This window comes from Molothrus ater, chromosome 9, assembly GCF_012460135.2.
Source record: "Molothrus ater isolate BHLD 08-10-18 breed brown headed cowbird chromosome 9, BPBGC_Mater_1.1, whole genome shotgun sequence".
Classification (NCBI taxonomy): domain Eukaryota; kingdom Metazoa; phylum Chordata; class Aves; order Passeriformes; family Icteridae; genus Molothrus; species Molothrus ater.
Genome location: NC_050486.2, coordinates 19,481,207 through 19,499,761, shown reverse-complemented (window position 1 = coordinate 19,499,761; position 18,555 = coordinate 19,481,207). Strand labels below are relative to the sequence as shown.

The 18,555-nt window shown below is 37.0% G+C and overlaps 1 protein-coding gene across 3 annotated transcripts in view; it reads left to right on the top strand.

Annotated features, from left to right (window-relative positions):
• AK5 (adenylate kinase 5) overlaps window positions 1-18,555 on the top strand; it is an 82,454-nt gene that overhangs the window by 8,608 nt on the left and 55,291 nt on the right. For all 3 annotated transcript variants that reach the window (XM_036387912.2, XM_036387911.2, XM_036387913.2), the window contains exons 4-6: window positions 18-187; window positions 307-420; window positions 11,070-11,261. In XM_036387912.2, the coding sequence (XP_036243805.1) occupies window positions 18-187; window positions 307-420; window positions 11,070-11,261 (476 nt within the window). The remainder of the gene's footprint in view (window positions 1-17; window positions 188-306; window positions 421-11,069; window positions 11,262-18,555) is intronic.

The following is an 18,555-nucleotide window of genomic DNA, read 5'->3' as shown; positions in this document are numbered from 1 at the left end:
CTTATGATTCACACTAGGTGGCCCAGGAAGTGGTAAAGGGACACAGAGTCTGAAAATAGCAGAACGTTATGGATTTAACTACATATCAGTTGGTGAATTGTTAAGGAAGAAAATCCACAGCACAAGCAGCAATAGAAAATGGAGCCTAATTGCCAAAATAATTACTACTGGAGAACTGGCTCCTCAGGTACAGCATTTCCTATGTTCATATTTACTTTCAAGGGTTAATACATCTTGTAGTAATGTGCACTATCAAGAAAAGTTCCTTTATGATTTTAAATAACTAACTTATTTTCTCTGTGAAAGGAAACAACCATCACTGAGATAAAGCAGAGATTAATGCAGATCCCTGATGAAGAGGGGATAGTGATTGATGGATTTCCCAGAGATGTTGCCCAGGCAATCTCCTTTGAGGACCAAGTAAGAGATTGTTTTTATTCTTAAAATAACTTACACATCTCTACAACAGTTAAGTTTCTTGAAATAATCAGTCAGATTCCAAGAAAAAGCATTGCTCTTGAAATCTTTGCAAGTACATAATTACAGGTTGACAAAAGATTTATGTTATGTTATGCTCTGTTGTCTGAAGACAAACTATTTTGTAAAAAGACAATGTGATAATACAAGGAAGAATCCAAGCCTTTTGTCTTGTAATGAAAGTCCTCTCAAGATGAAGAAGAAAAACACCTGAAATCTAACAGTGAATATTTTCTGTATCTTAATGAATTAGAAAGTGGAAAAATATTACATTTCCATATCTATTTGTTCAACATAATCTCCATTTAGAGAGACATACTTAAAGCAATGCATGTCTTCACATGCACAGTGCTTTTAGTGTCGAGTTTACTACAGGGCATTGAAAAGATGAATTAAAAAAAGGCTAAAACTACCCATGCTCTGCAAGCTTTTGTAAACCAGAAAGTGTGCTTTTTTAAACAAAATAAGGTCATTGTGGTTATTCTAAACTACAATTCCAAGGTTTAGTCAGCTAAAACTGTATTCCTGAGTACTATTGACATGTTGTTTTCACGTGTGTATTTTAAACTAATCTAAAAATACTTTAATTCAGTGGAAAAACAAACAGCTGATGTCATTTTCTGATCAAGTGCTGCTAACATAACAGTTATGGTCACAAGAAGAGGTTGCAGTTTCAGAGCTAAATTCTTAGAGTGCCTACATGCAGAATGTTTCAAAGTCTTTCACAATTGCTGGTCTACTGCTGTTTCTGTACTTAGAATTCTTAGTGGCATTACCAAGGCAGAAGTAACAAAACAAAGCAGCTAATGAGGCATTTCATTAATGTGCTTTATAAGGTATTATTCTGGGCAAAATTTAGAAAACTGAATTGAGGAAATTAAAGGAAACAGACAAAATAGTTATTACAGGAAATAGCAGTGACTGCCAGCTCTATCTCCTTATAATTAACAAAAGGAAAGATTGACTATTTTAGAAGTTAAACAGCAGAAATGTAGACTTAATGATAATTTCCTTGTGTCTTTTTTTTTTTTTTTTGTCCAGTGTGATAGTGTTAAGAGCATTTCTTGGTGGCATAATTTTATGCTGATGTTGTTTTTGATGAAAGAATGGGGGATATGAAACTGGAGGAAGTGAGAGGAATTAAGTATCCTAGACAAATTAAGGAAAGGAAAACCAGTTAAATAACACTTGATTGTAGTCACAGAGAGTTCCTTCTTTCCCAGTCAATTGGGATTTGTAAATCAGACTCCTCAAAGCCTGATTCTACCTGAAAGATAAACCACTAAGTCTTTCAAAAAGTCCAGGAGCACTTCATATAGGGACACCTTTCAATCTTACCTGTTCTAAAAAAGTACAGGAAAGAAGGAATTCCAGGCTTTTTACAGGACCATAGGCTGTCTGTTCAGACTCCCTCATTTCCATCTTTCTTTGCAGTTCACCTGTAATATGAGCATATGTGAGGCCATGGAAATAAATGTACAAAAGCTATATATATTTCAACATTCAATCCTATATCAACATCTCCAGTGAGATATATTCAGTGCTTTATCTCGGATTTATATTTTAAAGAAATAAAATATACTTGTTTCTTTAAAATTCTCTGCTTAGTAAGCCCTGATGCTACACACCTTGGTAGGAAGGTTTTGTGTTAAGGAAAAGGGACTATCAGCAGTTATGGTACTGATCATCCTTTGCAGGCTCACAGTCACCCATGGCATGTCAGGTAATTGACATGAAGCATGCAAACATTTTCCAGGCACTCAGAGGTTCCTCAATAGGAAGTGCAATTGAGTTGTGGAGAATTCAGTAATTAACTGTTGTGATAATTTGTCTAGGTCTGCAATTAGAGATAGTAGGGGGTTTTCCACAGCTGAGAAATGTTACAGCTTTCTTTCTAGCACTGTGTAGAAGAATTGCTCTCATTAGCCGAAAGTGACAAAGTGAGAAATTTCAGCAAAGAAAGTTTTGATTAACTAGTAAGACAATTTTAATTAGATCTACTAAGCAATGGAACATCCTTTGAAGAAAATGGTGAAATCCCACAAAATGCAAATTGTACCTGTGCCACATTCTTACAAAGACATTCCCTGTAGAACACTGAGATCTGTTGATAAGTAGTTTTGAAAAAGAATTAATTCTTATTGCTATCACTAGCTTTGTCATCAGCAAATACTTATTCCTACATATGGTCCCTTTGAGACCATTATGTCTCAAATGCTTATGTACCTGAAAACAGGAGAAAAATTTATGTGACACATATGAATTCTTTACCATTGTTTACACGAACACAAACTCCAAGAATATAGGTAGTAATACCAAAAGTGAATTGTGCAGAAAAGGAAAAGGACAACTGAGGTGCCTGGTTTCTCTTGAAAGTGCATGTAAAATCTAACTCTGCTGTGTTTGCAGTCATCTTTAATGTAACAAATAATTTATGCTAAATTACTTCCTTCAGTCTTATGGCTCACAGAGCTGTTACTAAAACTTGACATTAGGCTTTCATAATCTCTTCATCTTGTGGAAAATCAAATGGATACCTGTATGTCTGAGCTGTAGTTACAGTACCTGTCCTGCATAACATTCTGTTATAGAAATGCATCATGATAACAACTGCTTGTTAAACTTCACTTGCAATTGCTCTTGCTCTTGCACATTTTTATCCCTTTGACTAATCCAGAAGCTGAACTTTTCTCTGGGAAAAAAATGTTATTTTTAGTAAACTAGTCAAAGCAAACCAACTTATGCTAACATTCCCATACATAGGTATAGCTAAAAGATGATGATTTCTTCCTTATTATGTTGCCAGACTCTCATGTGGACAGTAAGTTCTCAACATGTTGCTAGGCAGAATTGTATTAAAACACGTTGCATCTCAGTGACTAAAGTGCCTAAAATAAAGCAATGTATCATTTGCAGCACACACAGTATTTCTCTTTCTGTTCAGATCTAGAAATCAGAAGTAAAACACTGCTTCCATGCAGCAATGTCAGTCTGGAAAAAGTGCATTAGAAAGCACTTTACACATCATAGGAATTTTATATTTGAATTTAAGCTTTTCTCCCCTTCTTTCCAACTGAGTTTTGTTAATAACACTGCTCCTGTCATCCATGTTTTTTGAGCAGCAAAGAAGTTTTTAAGATGGCATCAGTGATGTTTTCAGAGTTTCAGCAGTGCTTACCAGCCAGCAGCACATTGGCCATTCTGGTCACTTACACCAGCTCCATTTCTGAATGCTCAGCTGCTCATTGCAGCCTTCCTGCAGCCTGGAAGAATTCAGCCATGAGCACTGCAGTATTCTTTGAATTTATCTCAGTTTTCTTTGAACTTTTTAACCAAGTTGAAGTAAGCCCTGTATTTTTCTCTTTGAGTTTAATAAGTAAATTCCTCTTATTGGAAGTCTGGGATTGTTGCCAAGTCCTGACCCTCTCATTTCTTATTTCCAAAGAGCAGAGTCGATACTGCCAATACTTTTGATAGGGGTACTTTTAATAAAGCTATGAAGTTCCAAGCAGTCACAGTTGTAGGGAAAAATGAAAACATGAATTTTAATGTCTTAAAACCAAGCAGGACTTCCATTTTATATATTCCTTTTAAATATATGATAGTTTCTATATTTTTCTCAGTTTGAACTCCTTCTGCATAGCAGTGCAGATTTAATACTGGTGTATTTAGACTTTCAGTTTGAGCCTAGGCATAAAGCTGTCCTAAACCACAAATTTCATAGGTATCCATGATCTCTGCTGAGTGGAAATAGCAGAAAGGTGTTTAGGTTTCAAGGACACACTTGAAAATGCCAAGGAGAAAATGGTTTATTTACCATTAACCTGTCATCTTGAAATTCAGCAAGTCACCTGCAGTCCCAGCATGCTGAAGCATGTTAGATATCTTCTGTCCTGCAATGCTGCAATAAAATGCCTCTGACTGGTGTATTGAACTACAACGACTTGTCAAGAAATTGCAGTTTGACTTTCTGTGTAATCTCTCACATGGTTTTTATCCTTCCCAGGAGAAACAATTAACTGTATTTTACAGTTAATTTCAATTATTGCTTTGGTTTGTTTTTTTCCACTACTTCCAGTCATTCATATGTAACTTCCCTCTTTGTTAGTATCAATAGAGTAAGTACAGATGTAGTTTGCTTAAAATATACTCACTGTAATTTTTGTTAATAGTGAAATAAATGTAGAACATGTATTAGAACCAATGAATGTTCATAAATGAATGTAATTCAATTGCTTGAAAAAAGAGGAAAACTATTTTTGCAGAAATTATTAAAAAAAATATGTTTTGTCTTATATGGCCTAGGTGACAAGACTATATTTGAGTAAAATCTTAATTTAAATAATAAACAGAGACAATAAATTTTATCCAATTCTTTGTTTAAAATGCTCTTAGGAATATTCATAAATGCATATGCCTCCAGTGAATAACTGCTCATCTTGGCTGTAATCTGAGTTAATTTAAGTCTCAGGTATGTTCTTTAGGAAAATTATTATGAGAATAAGTATGATAAAGTGGAACTAACTGTGGCACAATATAGGATGGTGAGAAATGCCTGGGGACTCTCAGAGGCTGAGGAGAGCAGTCCTGTTCCAGGCAGAAGCGATGCCTGCAGTGCCCTCCAGGTTTGACACAGGTGAGTGTGGCAGCTGCCTGAGGGTCTGACTGCCAAGCTCCAGCTGTGCAAAGAGCTTCTCACAGAAAACTGCTGTTCCTGGCCAAGAGTGTGGCCTCCAGAGCAACCAGGGAGGTGGATGCAACCTTGTTGAGAAGCTTCTTAAGGGGAAAGGACCTGTTTTTTGCAATAGGTCTGGTAAAGATATTTTTTCTGTATCATGGCAAATGTGTCTTCTTTATTCCTTCTCCCCCTAAACTTCTATCTGCCTTCTCCCTGATCTCTACTTCACTGATCCAGGTACAATCCCCTACTGAATATGTACCCAGAGATCTGTGTGAGGAGTGGGAGGACTGCCACATGAGCAGTCTGCTCTGCTGTGGTCCCTTTGTTCACTGTCTTTTCCCTGTGAATCTTACATTGCTCTCTTTAAGCCAAGCCTGACCAGGAGGCCTGTGCAATGATCTTACCATTCTCCTCTTCTCCCCCTGGAAGCTGGAGCACTCTCCAGAGAAAGACAAGCAGTGGTTCAGTTTTCTGCTGGGTAAGCAACCCTAGGCCTTGGTTTTCCAGATTTTCTGGGCAAGGACTCTTCTCTGCTAGTCAGAGTGGACAAAGGAGAGCTCATCCATTGCTGGTCCTCAGGACAGGACCTGAGTTCAGAGTGGATTGAGGTGCCTGCTGAGCAGTTCTGAAGCAGAGGTCTGCTTCAGAGTCCTTTCTTAGTATCACTAGCATTTGTGTTAACAGATAGGGATTTTTTATTAGTTAGCTGCCTGACACAGGTGGAAAGCTGAATCACTTGTTCCCAAAGACACCAATCTGCCCAATTTACATACTGCAGGCAATTTGCTGGAAATTTATTTTCTGGGCAGTATGAATATGGTTCAAAAGAAGCTACCAGAAAGAGATTCTATCAGCAGGATTCATTATTTGACAACATGATTCATGATTTTGCATTTCTAAACCAAGGAAAAAACTATGCAAACGGTCTAATAACCCAGCAAAGATGGAACTATAAAAAGCAAATAAGTAATTACAAGGGAGAGCACACATACAAAGGACATAAACCAGCTTGCTAGTAACCTTTACCAACAAGAATAAAATGCACTGTTAAATTAATGGCAATTGTTCATGAGCTGTCAGTTTTCTCAGGAGTATCTAGTAGAACATACCAGGAATTAAGAAACAGAGCATTTTCATCTTTTGCCTAACAAGGAATAATGAGAGAGAGTGTAATCATCTAATTTCTAGCAAACAACCACACTATTCTCACTAACAAGAGGAGATGTAGAAAATATCCCCAGAGAAAAGAGAGCATCTTTCCACTTATACTGCTTAATGTCAATAACACCATCAACTTGCATAGAATTACTCTCAATTTACTCCTGGTTCCAGTTTAGGAAGGAGATTCAGACTCACAGAGAGTAGGATTTACTTACTAGTAAATATGAGTCTAAAAAATGAGAGGATGTACCCACCAGTTTTATTCTGAGTTGATGCCATATGCTCTTCATCTCATTTAAAATGAATAACCAGAAACCTGTCTGTTCCCATAGGCAAAGATTCTCCCTTCAGCTGAGTTCCAGTTAGTAAGTAGTCAAATTCCCTTCCCTGAGCCCCACAGTGCTGCCTCACATGCATTGCTGGACATGAATAAAACCCTCTGCCTTGAGCACAGGATGTGTATACTGGGGGAAATCATCAGGAAGGAACCCAGCTCTTCTGTCTGTGTTGGTTCTGGACAACTTTTCTGTGAGCTGAGTCTCAGAACAAAACTTATTCCCTAGCCATAACACTCAAAAACAGTTGTGAGTTTGAAAAATGGGTTTGTTTTCAAGTGAATCATAAAACCCCTTCTCTTTTGTTAGAAAAAAAGCAATTTATACTCATATTTACATAGAAGAATAGATATGTTTCTAGAGAAGTAATCCCAGATGTCCATATATTCACTCTACTCTGTTACATTGCAGCTAGAAGTATTTATAAGCATGTCTTGCAGGCAGATACAGTTGAGGTAAGTGGAAGCAAAGTGGTTCATGAAAACAGGAGTGAAATATCAATAGCATTTCAAGGGTGTATCCTGAATGTTGTAAATGCATGTAGGAGAAATAATAATATTAAGTGCTATTAGGTCTGTATGCCTGTGCATAGAGGACAAATGTTACCCTTTTGTGCACCTTGTGTTTCTTACATGGTCATCAACTACTTCCTGATGATAAAGATGCATATTCTGCAGGTAAAAGTTGAATTCATAGAGACATCTGTAATCAGATTCTGTTTTGACTTCCTACCTCAGATATGCTTGAATTACTTTTTTTTACACTCCAAAAAATCTTTTTGATAATACTTCATTTGAAACTAGGTTTCTTGATCTGCGAATTTTAAAGCATTGTTTTCATTGACATTTTATTTCTGTGAGTGAAGTGCATTTCAGATTAAAAAACCCACAGTGTCAGAAAAAAGGTAATATTAGTACCTGTGATAGTGTCTTTTGTATTATTGCTGTTGTAAAAAAATAGAGAACAACAACAGTACTCAAATTCTGTAGAGAACTTTCCATTTTCAAAAGCAAAAGGAGATAATTAAACCTAATTAATGAATTGTCCAAGTCATACCTTGTTATTATCCTCATTGTACAATTAGAAAAAAAAAAGAAAGAAATTAAGCCCACTGTGCCCAGGGTGTGTTTTCCTGTTTTCTTAAACAGTAAGTGACTTCTGCAGCCAGTGCAGTTTGTGGGAACTAAAAGCAGATGAGAACTTGCACACCCGATGGAGCCATGGTGGCACTCGGATCCTTCCCTTCCTGTGGGAAGTTTCTTTAGAGAATTGAGATTGATTGTGGTAATGTTTGTCTCATGTTTGTGTGAGACAGAAGGAGACCCTTCAGGGCTGATAATTTCATGAGTGGTCTCTTTATCTTAGGTACTCTCTGTAAGATTTGATGCTGTATGTGAAGTCTTGTGGAGCACAAAAGCTCCAGCCCTGCATTTGGGGAGGTCTGGTGTCACTTCACAGCCTGAGTGGTTGCTGTCCTGAAGTGCTGAGCATTGAAAGTGAGGCCAGCCAAGGCTTGGAACATCTGAAGATTTCTTACCATCTTCCTGCAACTATTATTAGGATACACAGAAATGGAAGTACTGAATAAAACTACTCACTTGTATAAACTCCTTTTGTCCTCCACTTTAGTAGATCCCTGATTGCCAGCTGTAATTTCTGAATCCCTGTGTAATGTATGTTAGGAAGCTTCAATCAGCTGGATATCCACACAGGGACTTGAGATGTCTCTGTGCTCAGTCTGCTGCAAGGTACATCAGCCATTCCCTTTCATCAGACAGTGTTCCATGACTAACAGGCTTTGAAATATGTAGCGTTTTCTTTTGAAACCTATCTGTGTCATAATTTGGGGTTTTTTAGTACTGTATGCTTTTTGAATTTCTAAATTCCTCATTATTTTTCTATTACTAGTGAAACAACCTTAATTTAACCAAGCTACTTTTAATAATGTCCATATTGCGTGAAAGTATTACACAGAAACTTACTTTCAGAGTGTTTCATGTGAATAATTATGTGCCTTAAAGCTATTCTGTGGTAGTAAAATTAACTTTCATAATTAATTCATTCCATGAACAGACTAACTCTGTTTACGATAGTCTGAAAAGGGAAGGGAAAGTTACTCTGGTTTTGTTGATGTTGAGGTACATGTGATAAAAGTAGGATAGAGCTTCTTTCCCACTGGAAATTATTTTAAAAAAACAGGTTATAAGGTTAATTGTTTCAAAATCTAATAGATACTCATAAATAATTACCAGAACTATTATCTCTGTAGTTTGTGTCTCCAATCATCTACAATGTGTGTAAAAAATAATTTGATTTTCATTTAAATCCTTTTCCATTTTCTGTAATGATAAAGAGGCCACCATCTTTCTTGCTAGTGCTGATTTTCAAACTGTCCTTTACTGTTTGAATATGGCTCTGCTTTTTCACCACCTTCAGCTTCTGCATATCCATATGCTACTCTGTCAGCAGCCTCGTTTGTAAAGGCTAATGACCACCACCTCAGGCTGGAGAAGTTGCATTGGTTTCTTTTGACTTCCTTAGAACCTTTTTGTACTCAGCCTGACAGTAAAAAAGGCCAGACCATACTTCATGTTGTATTCTCCCAAGTGACAGAAACACAGCTTAGAAGGGATTTTGTTTTTTAAACTGAGTTACTAATTTTCCAGATTGTCCACATAGGAACTTTTGACTGTTCAGGCTAGAAATATGGTTGTATTGATGCAATTTAACATCCTTGGGTAGAGAGACCTAGACAGAGAGACTATTCAGAATATTAATTGGTTTTTTCTGGCCCTCAATAACAATATAACAACTATTTACACCATAGTAGTTAGAATACATGTAGATGTTTTCATGATACTGGTGTACAGCTCAAATTTGACTTTCAAATTTGCATTGCATCAAGCTGAACAAAGACAAAATTATTCTGCAGATAGAAAACATAATGAGAAAAATGTCTGTTTAGCAGTCTTGAGCATCCAAAATTGTTTGCATTGTAACTAGATTATGTCATTTGTAGAATAGGAAGCCACTGGTTTTTTAGTTAAAATTAAAGTATGAACTTTTTTGTTCGAGTAAGTGAAAACAGCAGAAATGACTTTGTGCTTGTATGTGAGAAAAAATAAATCCTTTCTAATCTGTAATCAGATAAAAACTTGAACTGTTTGTTTTCATCTTAAATGCTGCTTATAGAGAATTCTAATATGTTTTAAAAGACAGCACTAAGCTAGTGAAAACTTTAGGGAGAGGTAGATGTCTTTGCAGCAACCAGAAGGAGGAAAGAAAAAAATCAGATGTTATGAATTAAGTTTATATACATTTATAGCCACATTGTAAAAATCCTGCAAATTCAGATGTCTGAGTAACTTTCGGGTGAGAGGAAACAGTCTCAGGTTGCACCAGGGAGGCTTAGCTTGAATATTAGGAAAAATTGCTTTATGCAAATGATTGTCAAGCATTGGAACAGGGAAATGATTGAGTCACCATCCTTGGAAGTATTTAACAGATGTGTGGAGATTTCTGAGGATCAGTAGAGGTTTCTGTTTTTTCACCATAGGTACTAAGTAGCAGTGACCTCCAAAGATTGCCTGTGAACATTTAGCTGTATCCCTAAGAAAGTGGGTCTGTCACTGCTTTCCCCACATCAAGTACCAGAAATATCTCTTCTTTAAATGTTTGATAGTGTCTTATAAATAAGATTTAATCAGGAAAGAGCTAGAGTTCAAAAATTTTTCTTTATTTCATTGCTACAAGGCTTTACTTCCTGAACCACAGTGCAGGGATGGATGTGACACATACCAGTGCTCACCACACAGACTGAAAAGGATAGGGGAAATTAAAATCCTTCTGGCTTTCTCACCCAACCTCTTGAAAAGTGCACTGAAGCTTTAGAGAGATTTAGAGAAATAGATAAAGTGTTATAAGAAACTGTGGCTCTTGGAACAGGTCTGTTTTCACCTGGTCCTTACCATCAGTTAGCTTCACAGTGGCTGCTGGATTTTAAATACCACCTTACTTAAAGAGTTTCCAGATGGAAACCATGCATCCATTTTCCTGCAGAGTATGAGACATCTATATTTTGCTCTTTCAAGAAAAATTTAGGTAGGGGCGACTTCTGGTAATGCAAATGATGAACATAGCCTAGAGAAGGTTTTTGCTGTGAAGTAAATTTTTTTCATTAAACTTTTTCCTTACATGTCAGGTGAAACAAGTTGACTAACCTCCACATAAGATCAACAAGCCCCTCCTTAAACCTATAAACTTTCCGTAAAAAAAACCCAGAAAATTAATGACTACATCAAGTTCTAACTTATGCTAATGTGACATATCTGAGCCTCAGACAATAATGGAATTGCTGAGTCGTGTAGTGCTGAATAATCAACTTAATCAGACTTCTTGAATTACTCTTTCCGCAGATCTGTACCCCAGATTTGGTGGTGTTTCTGGCATGTTCCAGTCAAAGGCTGAAAGAAAGGTTACTGAAGCGTGCGGAGCAGCAAGGGAGGCCTGATGATAACCTGAAAGCCACTCAAAGAAGACTAATGAATTTCAAGCAGAATGCAATCCCACTGGTTAAATATTTCCAGGAAAAAGGGTTGATTATCACAGTAAGTCCTTTAGTGTATGTCTCCAAAACCTTAATTGTTGTGGCTGTACTTGGTTTCTTGTAGCTTTTGCTTTAAGACAGGCTAGACGAGTCTAATTCAGTTTTAAGTTAATAGCATGCCTACTTAAGTGATTAATGAAGACAACTAATTCATTGAGCAGTTGACAACAGTTGAATTATTGGCATGTTCTAAGTTACAGACTGTGTCTGGTTGTAATAACACACAGAACTTGGTACCACATGTGGTGTGGGAGAGCAGATGGCCTGTTTCTTTTCCTTTGATACCTTAAGTAGTTCACATTGGTATGTGCTCCTCACAGCAAATGTGACTAATTCTCTGTACTGGTCAGACTCATGACAGGTTGAAGCATCCTTAATTGCAAAGTCATCAATTAATATTAGTAGCCTTAATTATACTTCAGCATCTTTCTGAATTTCAAGATGAAAATTCCAGAAAATTATTACATTAGCTTCTCCAGAGAGTATGTGCTCTAGGTTAAGCATTTTGATTAACTTGGTTTTCAAGGATGAAAGAACTAAGATTCTTGCAAGTTTTTTTTATTGTTGAGGAAGTGTGTATTTTATAGTGATGCTCCTATAGCCTTTACAAGTGCTCTTATGGAATGTGTTTCTAGCTCTTCAGAAAATATGTGCCTTTGTGCATAAAGCGTGTGGGGCATCTGGATGGAATTGCATTTCTGTGATGGGACCTGTAAAACAGAAGATTTTGTTCTTATGGAGGTTTCATCTACTTTTTTACTCTGTTATTTGAGAGTCCTGATGATAATTTAAATTGCAGTGCTCACCTTAGATATCCTCTTTTCTTTTTGAAGAAAGCAGATGTTTATGATGGGTATGGAAGTGACAGTATGGAATATAAAGATTAAATTACTACAGCACAAAGGAAACAGCATATACAGAAAATATTGCACTTATTCATGCTATTTCCCTAGAGAAGGAGGAAGAAAGAAAGAAAATAGCATTCATCCTGCTGCTAATAATGCTGAACCTGGGAAGACACTGAAATACTATGCAGATAAGAGCAGTGTAAGAACTAGAACAGCATAAAATAGAATTACAGTAGCCTGATTCCCAGAGGTGTGAATCCTTGAGGCAAGGTCAGACAAGGTCAACACTGACTAGAAGGACATAAAAAGATTTACATTTTTCTTAAGTCCCTACCTGCACCTTATCACTGCTATTTAAAGCTGTAAATCTCAGACCCTTCTAGCCAGCATCACGATTCTACTCAGGGGAGAGAAGCAGGACCATTTGTCTTACGGAGTGTTATAATTTTAGAATCACAGCTCATATTTTATACATCTACTTAATAAATATGTTGTTCTTCATCAATAACAGACCAAAAAAGAAAAGAAAAATTCACTGAAATATCACTAAATATTATTAATAAGCAGGCATTATATATATATAATTACAATCTACTGTTAAGACACTTTATGAGCAAGAAATAAAAATCTAAATTCCCAAAGAAGATTCATTTTCATGCTCCAACAGTTTTTCATACTGCTTTTAACATACTTTAGTTAATAGAATTGAGAGCCACATTCTTCATTTCAGCTCTTACTGGTTAGATTCCTTCAGTGTAAGGGTTCCCCTTCATTTTTTTTTTTCACATGATCTGTAATAATTTGCTACAGTACCCAGGTTGTACTTGCTTGGTGCTCTGTATGCCTTATGTTCTCAGTCTGTGCCTGGTGTACCTGCTCTCACAGTCTGATCCTGATTTCTGCTTTTAAGGAAAGAGGTGAAGCTCCCACCTACGATACTTCTAAGAAATAGGGAAATACAACTCTGTCCTTTCTGAAAAACTCCCTCTTTGGAATAATGATATGTAAAGTTCATTATAATTAACAGAAGTAAATATATGATATTTTCATGAACACACAGTCTGTGTTTAAAATTCATTTGAACAATCTGTCAGTAATCTAACAAATCAGAACCTGACTTAACTCAAATTTAAATTCAGAAGTTACCAAGACTATAACAACACAATATTGGACAGGGAGTATGTAAATAGATGCATATGCTGCCATTTACTGTTTCAGGAACTTTTAACAAATGTTAAAACATAATGTATTGTTTGCCTAGAAAATAACTGCACACAAATTACCTGGTGGTGGTGCAGAGATATCAGTTTGATTAAGTTGTACGAGGGAGAGCATGTAGGTACATAGGTGACCTCAAGTACTCTAATGTTCGGCATTCAGCTTCAGTTCTGGACACAGATTTCCAAATCTCCAATTTATGTGGACTGTAATCCATTATAGATAATGGTATTGTTCTTGGAGAGGAGATCACTGGGTTGCAAAAATTTTTTGGCCCACAGTTATTAAATCTGCTCTCAGAGTGCTTAGCTGTTCTTTGTAGAACATATCGCTTGGTCTAGACAGAAAACAGTTTACAGAGCTCATTGTTGTAGCAGTAGAAGTTTCTCTGACTGGAGGCAGGATTCGGTCCAGTCTGCCTTATTGACAGTGAATCTACATAATCTTAGAGCTGCAATGTCAACCTTGATACATTAGTAAGTCTGTGTGCATTTAAGGGGAAAAAATAAAAGACTGGCTGTAGTGAGACAAAAATACAAAACATTAAAGAAGACTTTGGCCCTTATTTAAACAGCCAGAACAAGACAGCATCCCATGGCATCCAGGAAATGTGGATTTCTCTGATATCTTCATTGTTCCACTTGTCCTTTTAGGGAATTTACCATGCTTATGAAAACATTGAAATGACATTCAGATTAGTCAGAGAAGTAAAGAGAACCCAGAAAAAGTAGCTGAAGCTGGAAATGAATTCTGAGCACAAATTTAGAAGTTAAACAGTTGCGGGTGAGGGAAGTAGCTGTCTGCCCTCATAAGCATCAAACAAGCCTAATGGCTGTCAACTGTCACAGAAAAATTCCCCATTTCCCCATGGAACTGTGTTATATAAATTGTTTCTCTTGTTTTGGTTAAAAAAAGAGTTTTACTATAGAACTTGCACACTGACATGAACTTTATCTAAAGGCTGTGACTTATCAAAATGCTGCTGAAGATATAGTTTATTTCTAAAGTTTCTCTGTTATCATACAGCTACCCAACTTGAGATGCTGGTTTGGGCTTTTGATTTGTTTGCTTCTGAATGCTGATTCCAAAAGACTTGCACTTACTCATTCTTCATTTAATTTTAAGCCTATCCCTAGAGAAATGTGGATCCTGCAGTGCTTTAAGCAGCTCCCAAGGTCTATTCAAATCTCACTGATAGCAAACTCTTCTGAAAGGCTTCATGGGAACTCTTACCCCGCTTTCCAGGTCCTAATGGCAGCCTCTGCCAGGCATGTCTCTCAGACCAGAATCCAGCTCAGAGAATCTTCTCCTCAGTGGAGGAACATGCATCTGGTTTGGCAGAGCACAGGACAAGTAGATGTCTTTGTTTTCTCGGTGCCAATATTTGCGTGCATCTGTTCAGTTTTTGCATTAAACAATTGTTAAAAAGAGAATTTTAAAAATCCCACTCCTCCTTCCCTGAAGTGCTGCTAGGAATAGGGACTGTTAGCCACCACCTCCCCCGTGTGCTCTCACCTCCCTGCTGCAGGCTCAGAATCTCATTTATGTGCCATCTGATGCCTGGATCTTGCGTCCTCGGCTGCAAAGTGATACAGACTTGGCAGGAGTGGTTTCCCTCAAATGTAGCCTTATTGGTATGTGAGCATGGCCACTCTCCTCACAGGTCACAGATGGGGATTTGAACCTGCTTTGTTTTCTAGAGGATACTGAACTGAGATTTCCTATTAATTGGCCCAATGCCAACAAAATATTTTCAGAAGCCTCTCACTAGTTTTAAAAATACAGCAGCCATAAGCACAGTCTTTAAGGAACATTTTCAATGTGTTTTTAACCTGACTACTACATAGGATCTTCAGAGTACTGCTGGCTTCTTGGGCATGACCAAGTGGACGTGCAAAGAGGAGCCCAGACAGTCTGGAGCATCTGGAGCAAACCTTCAATGTTTTAGAACCTTTTCAAATCAAACAAGAAATGTAGGCAGCTGTTTGTGGGAACCTTGAGACCAGAGGTTTTGTTTGAGATTCAGGAGTCTCCCTCTGTTGTACTGTATGGTAAATCTTTATCTAGCTCCATGAATGTATATGGTTATATAATAATTTTACAATTTATGTAGAGGGAAAATTAGAGGTGGGATGGAAAATAAGAACGATCACATATTCATTTTTTGGTGATTCAAAGCAGTGAAAGGTAAGTTGAAGCCTAAAACAAGTAACCAGAGCTTTGCAGTCACAGAAAGTCACTGAAAATTAAGGTTTTCTGTGTCTCTCCTATATTTGACAGCCCTTCTGCAGAAAAATTGTGCTAAGAGCAAGAACCTGGAGCTGTTTCCTGTAAAACTGCTGAACAAGAGATCAAGTTTCCCATGTTCTAATCACTTCTAGGTTTTACACTGCATCTCAACCCTATTTATGTGTTACTGTTGAAGAACATACAAAGAAGGTCCATAAATGAATTTTATCTAGAAATGAGTGTAAACAAACTGTTTGTAAATATATGCACATTTTATATGGGAATGATAGATGAGTAATTTGTGCATATATAGAAGCATGTGCACCATAAACACTTGCAAGTTTCAAAATATTTTCAGTCTCCCATTTTATGCTTTATGTCAACAAGTATATCAGACATACCAATGTCTGCCAGAGAATGACCAAGGATGGAAACTTGCCATCTGTGTACATAGAAGCATGCAGAGAAACCTTGAGGGTAGAAATTCTTTGCTGAGGTGAATAGTATCAGTGCAATACTATGTTCTCGTCTAACTTTGGAAGTATGATAATTTAAACAGCAACCAGCTTTTTGAAACCTGCCCTGCCTTCTGTACACCCAGTGACTTGAATGAAGCAGATGACTTTGGAAAGAAAAAGAAACAAACTTTTACCAGTCTGGCTATAGAATTAGGCAGTGATGAGTGCATGGGCCAAGCTGATTTAGGAACTCCAGAAAGAGAGAGGGAATGTTGGCTTTGACAGCCATACTATCCCAGATTTTATCCATTTCTGGCACTGTGAAAGCTGATACATGTTTAAAATTAACAGACCGTTTTTTTACAGATCTGAAACTAAAACTGAGATAAGTAATTAAGCCAAGTTATCATGCAGAGGAATGAACTGTAGGAGATGTTTAAAATAACATGTCCTAAATATTCTGCAAGTTATTTTAAACAGTTCATCTTAAGGTAATTAAGCTGTGTCCTTTGGGTGAATAGCAGCTTCTAATTTCGTTCTTGTAGTTAAAGTGATGCTTAAAGAAGATTAATTTTTCTTATTTAGATGACATATATTAAGAAACTAGATTGGAAAAAATATCTCTTCTCTGAGAAGACCTTTTGTATTGAATCAGGAATATTTATCATGCATAAGCAAATTTTCCTATCCTGAACCACAGCTGATTTTGTGAACATCCAACTGAAAAACCAAAGCTGCATTTCAGCCCTGCTTTGCTGTAAACAATAAAAAAACAATTCCTTACCCAAAGTTCCATTAGTGATTTCCAGCTCTAATTGCCACCAGTGGATCTTTCCACCGGTGAAAAATTCATCGTCGGTGACTTCATGATTTTATGGCAAAACCACTCTGTTGCCATTTGGTGGAGAAAATTTGCATATTCGCTCATGAAAGTTGCTGCTTCAGTAGAATCAAGACAGTCTTTCAGCTCTTATACTCACAGTCCTATAAAAATGCAACTACATCTGATAGCTTGTGCTCTACAGTCCCAGTGTTTAACATCCTTATTTTCTGAATCTATCATTGCTTATAGCATCTAAGTTGCTGTCATTAGCTGTTGTTAGCTGTTTCTATTTCCTTATGCAAGTGGCAGCTGAACGTTTTTTCTGCCATAGTATTCTCAGCTTTGATTCAAAGGGCAAAATGAGACTGAGTGAACTGGCCTCTAGTGATCCAATCTAGTACCATTCTGGGATTATTTGAGCATTTGCTCCTGTTCCTTCTTTCCTGTAGATGTACCCTGAAAGAGAGGGGAGACCTAAAATGTTCTTATTTTTTAGTGCGTCATAAAGATACATGCATTCAGATTTGTGAATGCTCAGGTATTGTAATGATGGAAGCCATTTAAGTGTCAGCAGAAAGTCTGATGCTCTTAACATTATGGGCTTACTCCTGTAATCTGGAGTCTTATTTAGCCTTATCAGGGTTAGCTGCAGCTACAGTGTTAGTGGAGAACTGAGAAGGCTGCAAAGTTACTCATCCATTGTGTGACTCAGGGTACACACTGCACTAGACAGCACTGAAGTGAGAACTACAGCCTTCCCCTAGGGCATTTTCCCCATTGCAAAATTTCCTTTTGAGCATTTCTGATAGCTGTTTGGAGGACTTTTTATTTTTTCTAATGCAGTTAAAGAATATCTATCGAGCAGTGCTTTGAAGAACTGTATGAAGTGCTTCCTAATTAGGAAAACACCACTATTGTATCAACTTGCATTTCACTGAAGTAATATATCCTTGCTCCTTACATTCACTGATAGTTACACTTCAGAAAACAACTAACATGGCTATTTTGTGTTTCTATTAATTGTGGTACATCATTTAGTGTTAGCACAAGCATCTTTGCACAGCATCACTTTTTACCATGTAGACATAACCTAAAATCCTTGGCAGAGACTCTCTTGTGAATCCTGTGTGGTTTGTCTTTGCTATAACTATATTTGCTTCTGTATCCTTCAGCTCAGTTATCATCTTTCTTACTTCCAGGGTTAACACTGGAATGTATCTTTCCATCTTACATAGTACTGCAGTTTGTTTCATTAATGGCCAGTGCATACAACTATGTGTTTACTTTGTTGTCACCATATCGCATTCTGCAATTCAGTAATCTACTTAAATAGTACATCAGGCAAAGAAGCCTCACAAGACATAACTATAACACTGAAGTCATAATTATTGTCATTTTCTGTGAAGGAAGAACTGTTGTCCCCGTTCTCAACTGTTCATCTCTTTTTGTGCCAACAGTCAGTCAAATCAGTCACAGTAAAAGAAATGAAGAATTAATGCACAAAACGTAACATCTTTTCACTGTAACTTGCTACAATCAGTTATTTTTATCTAGGATTGTTCATAAATATGCTACCCCTTGATCAGTTTTGCTAAAAAAAAATTGCTAAAACTACATTGTTTTTAGGCAAATCTTAACATTTCTTCATTATGTACTCCACCAAATTTTTCCTCCTGTCTTTAATCAGAATGTCAAATTGAAGCTCCACATTCATGTTTT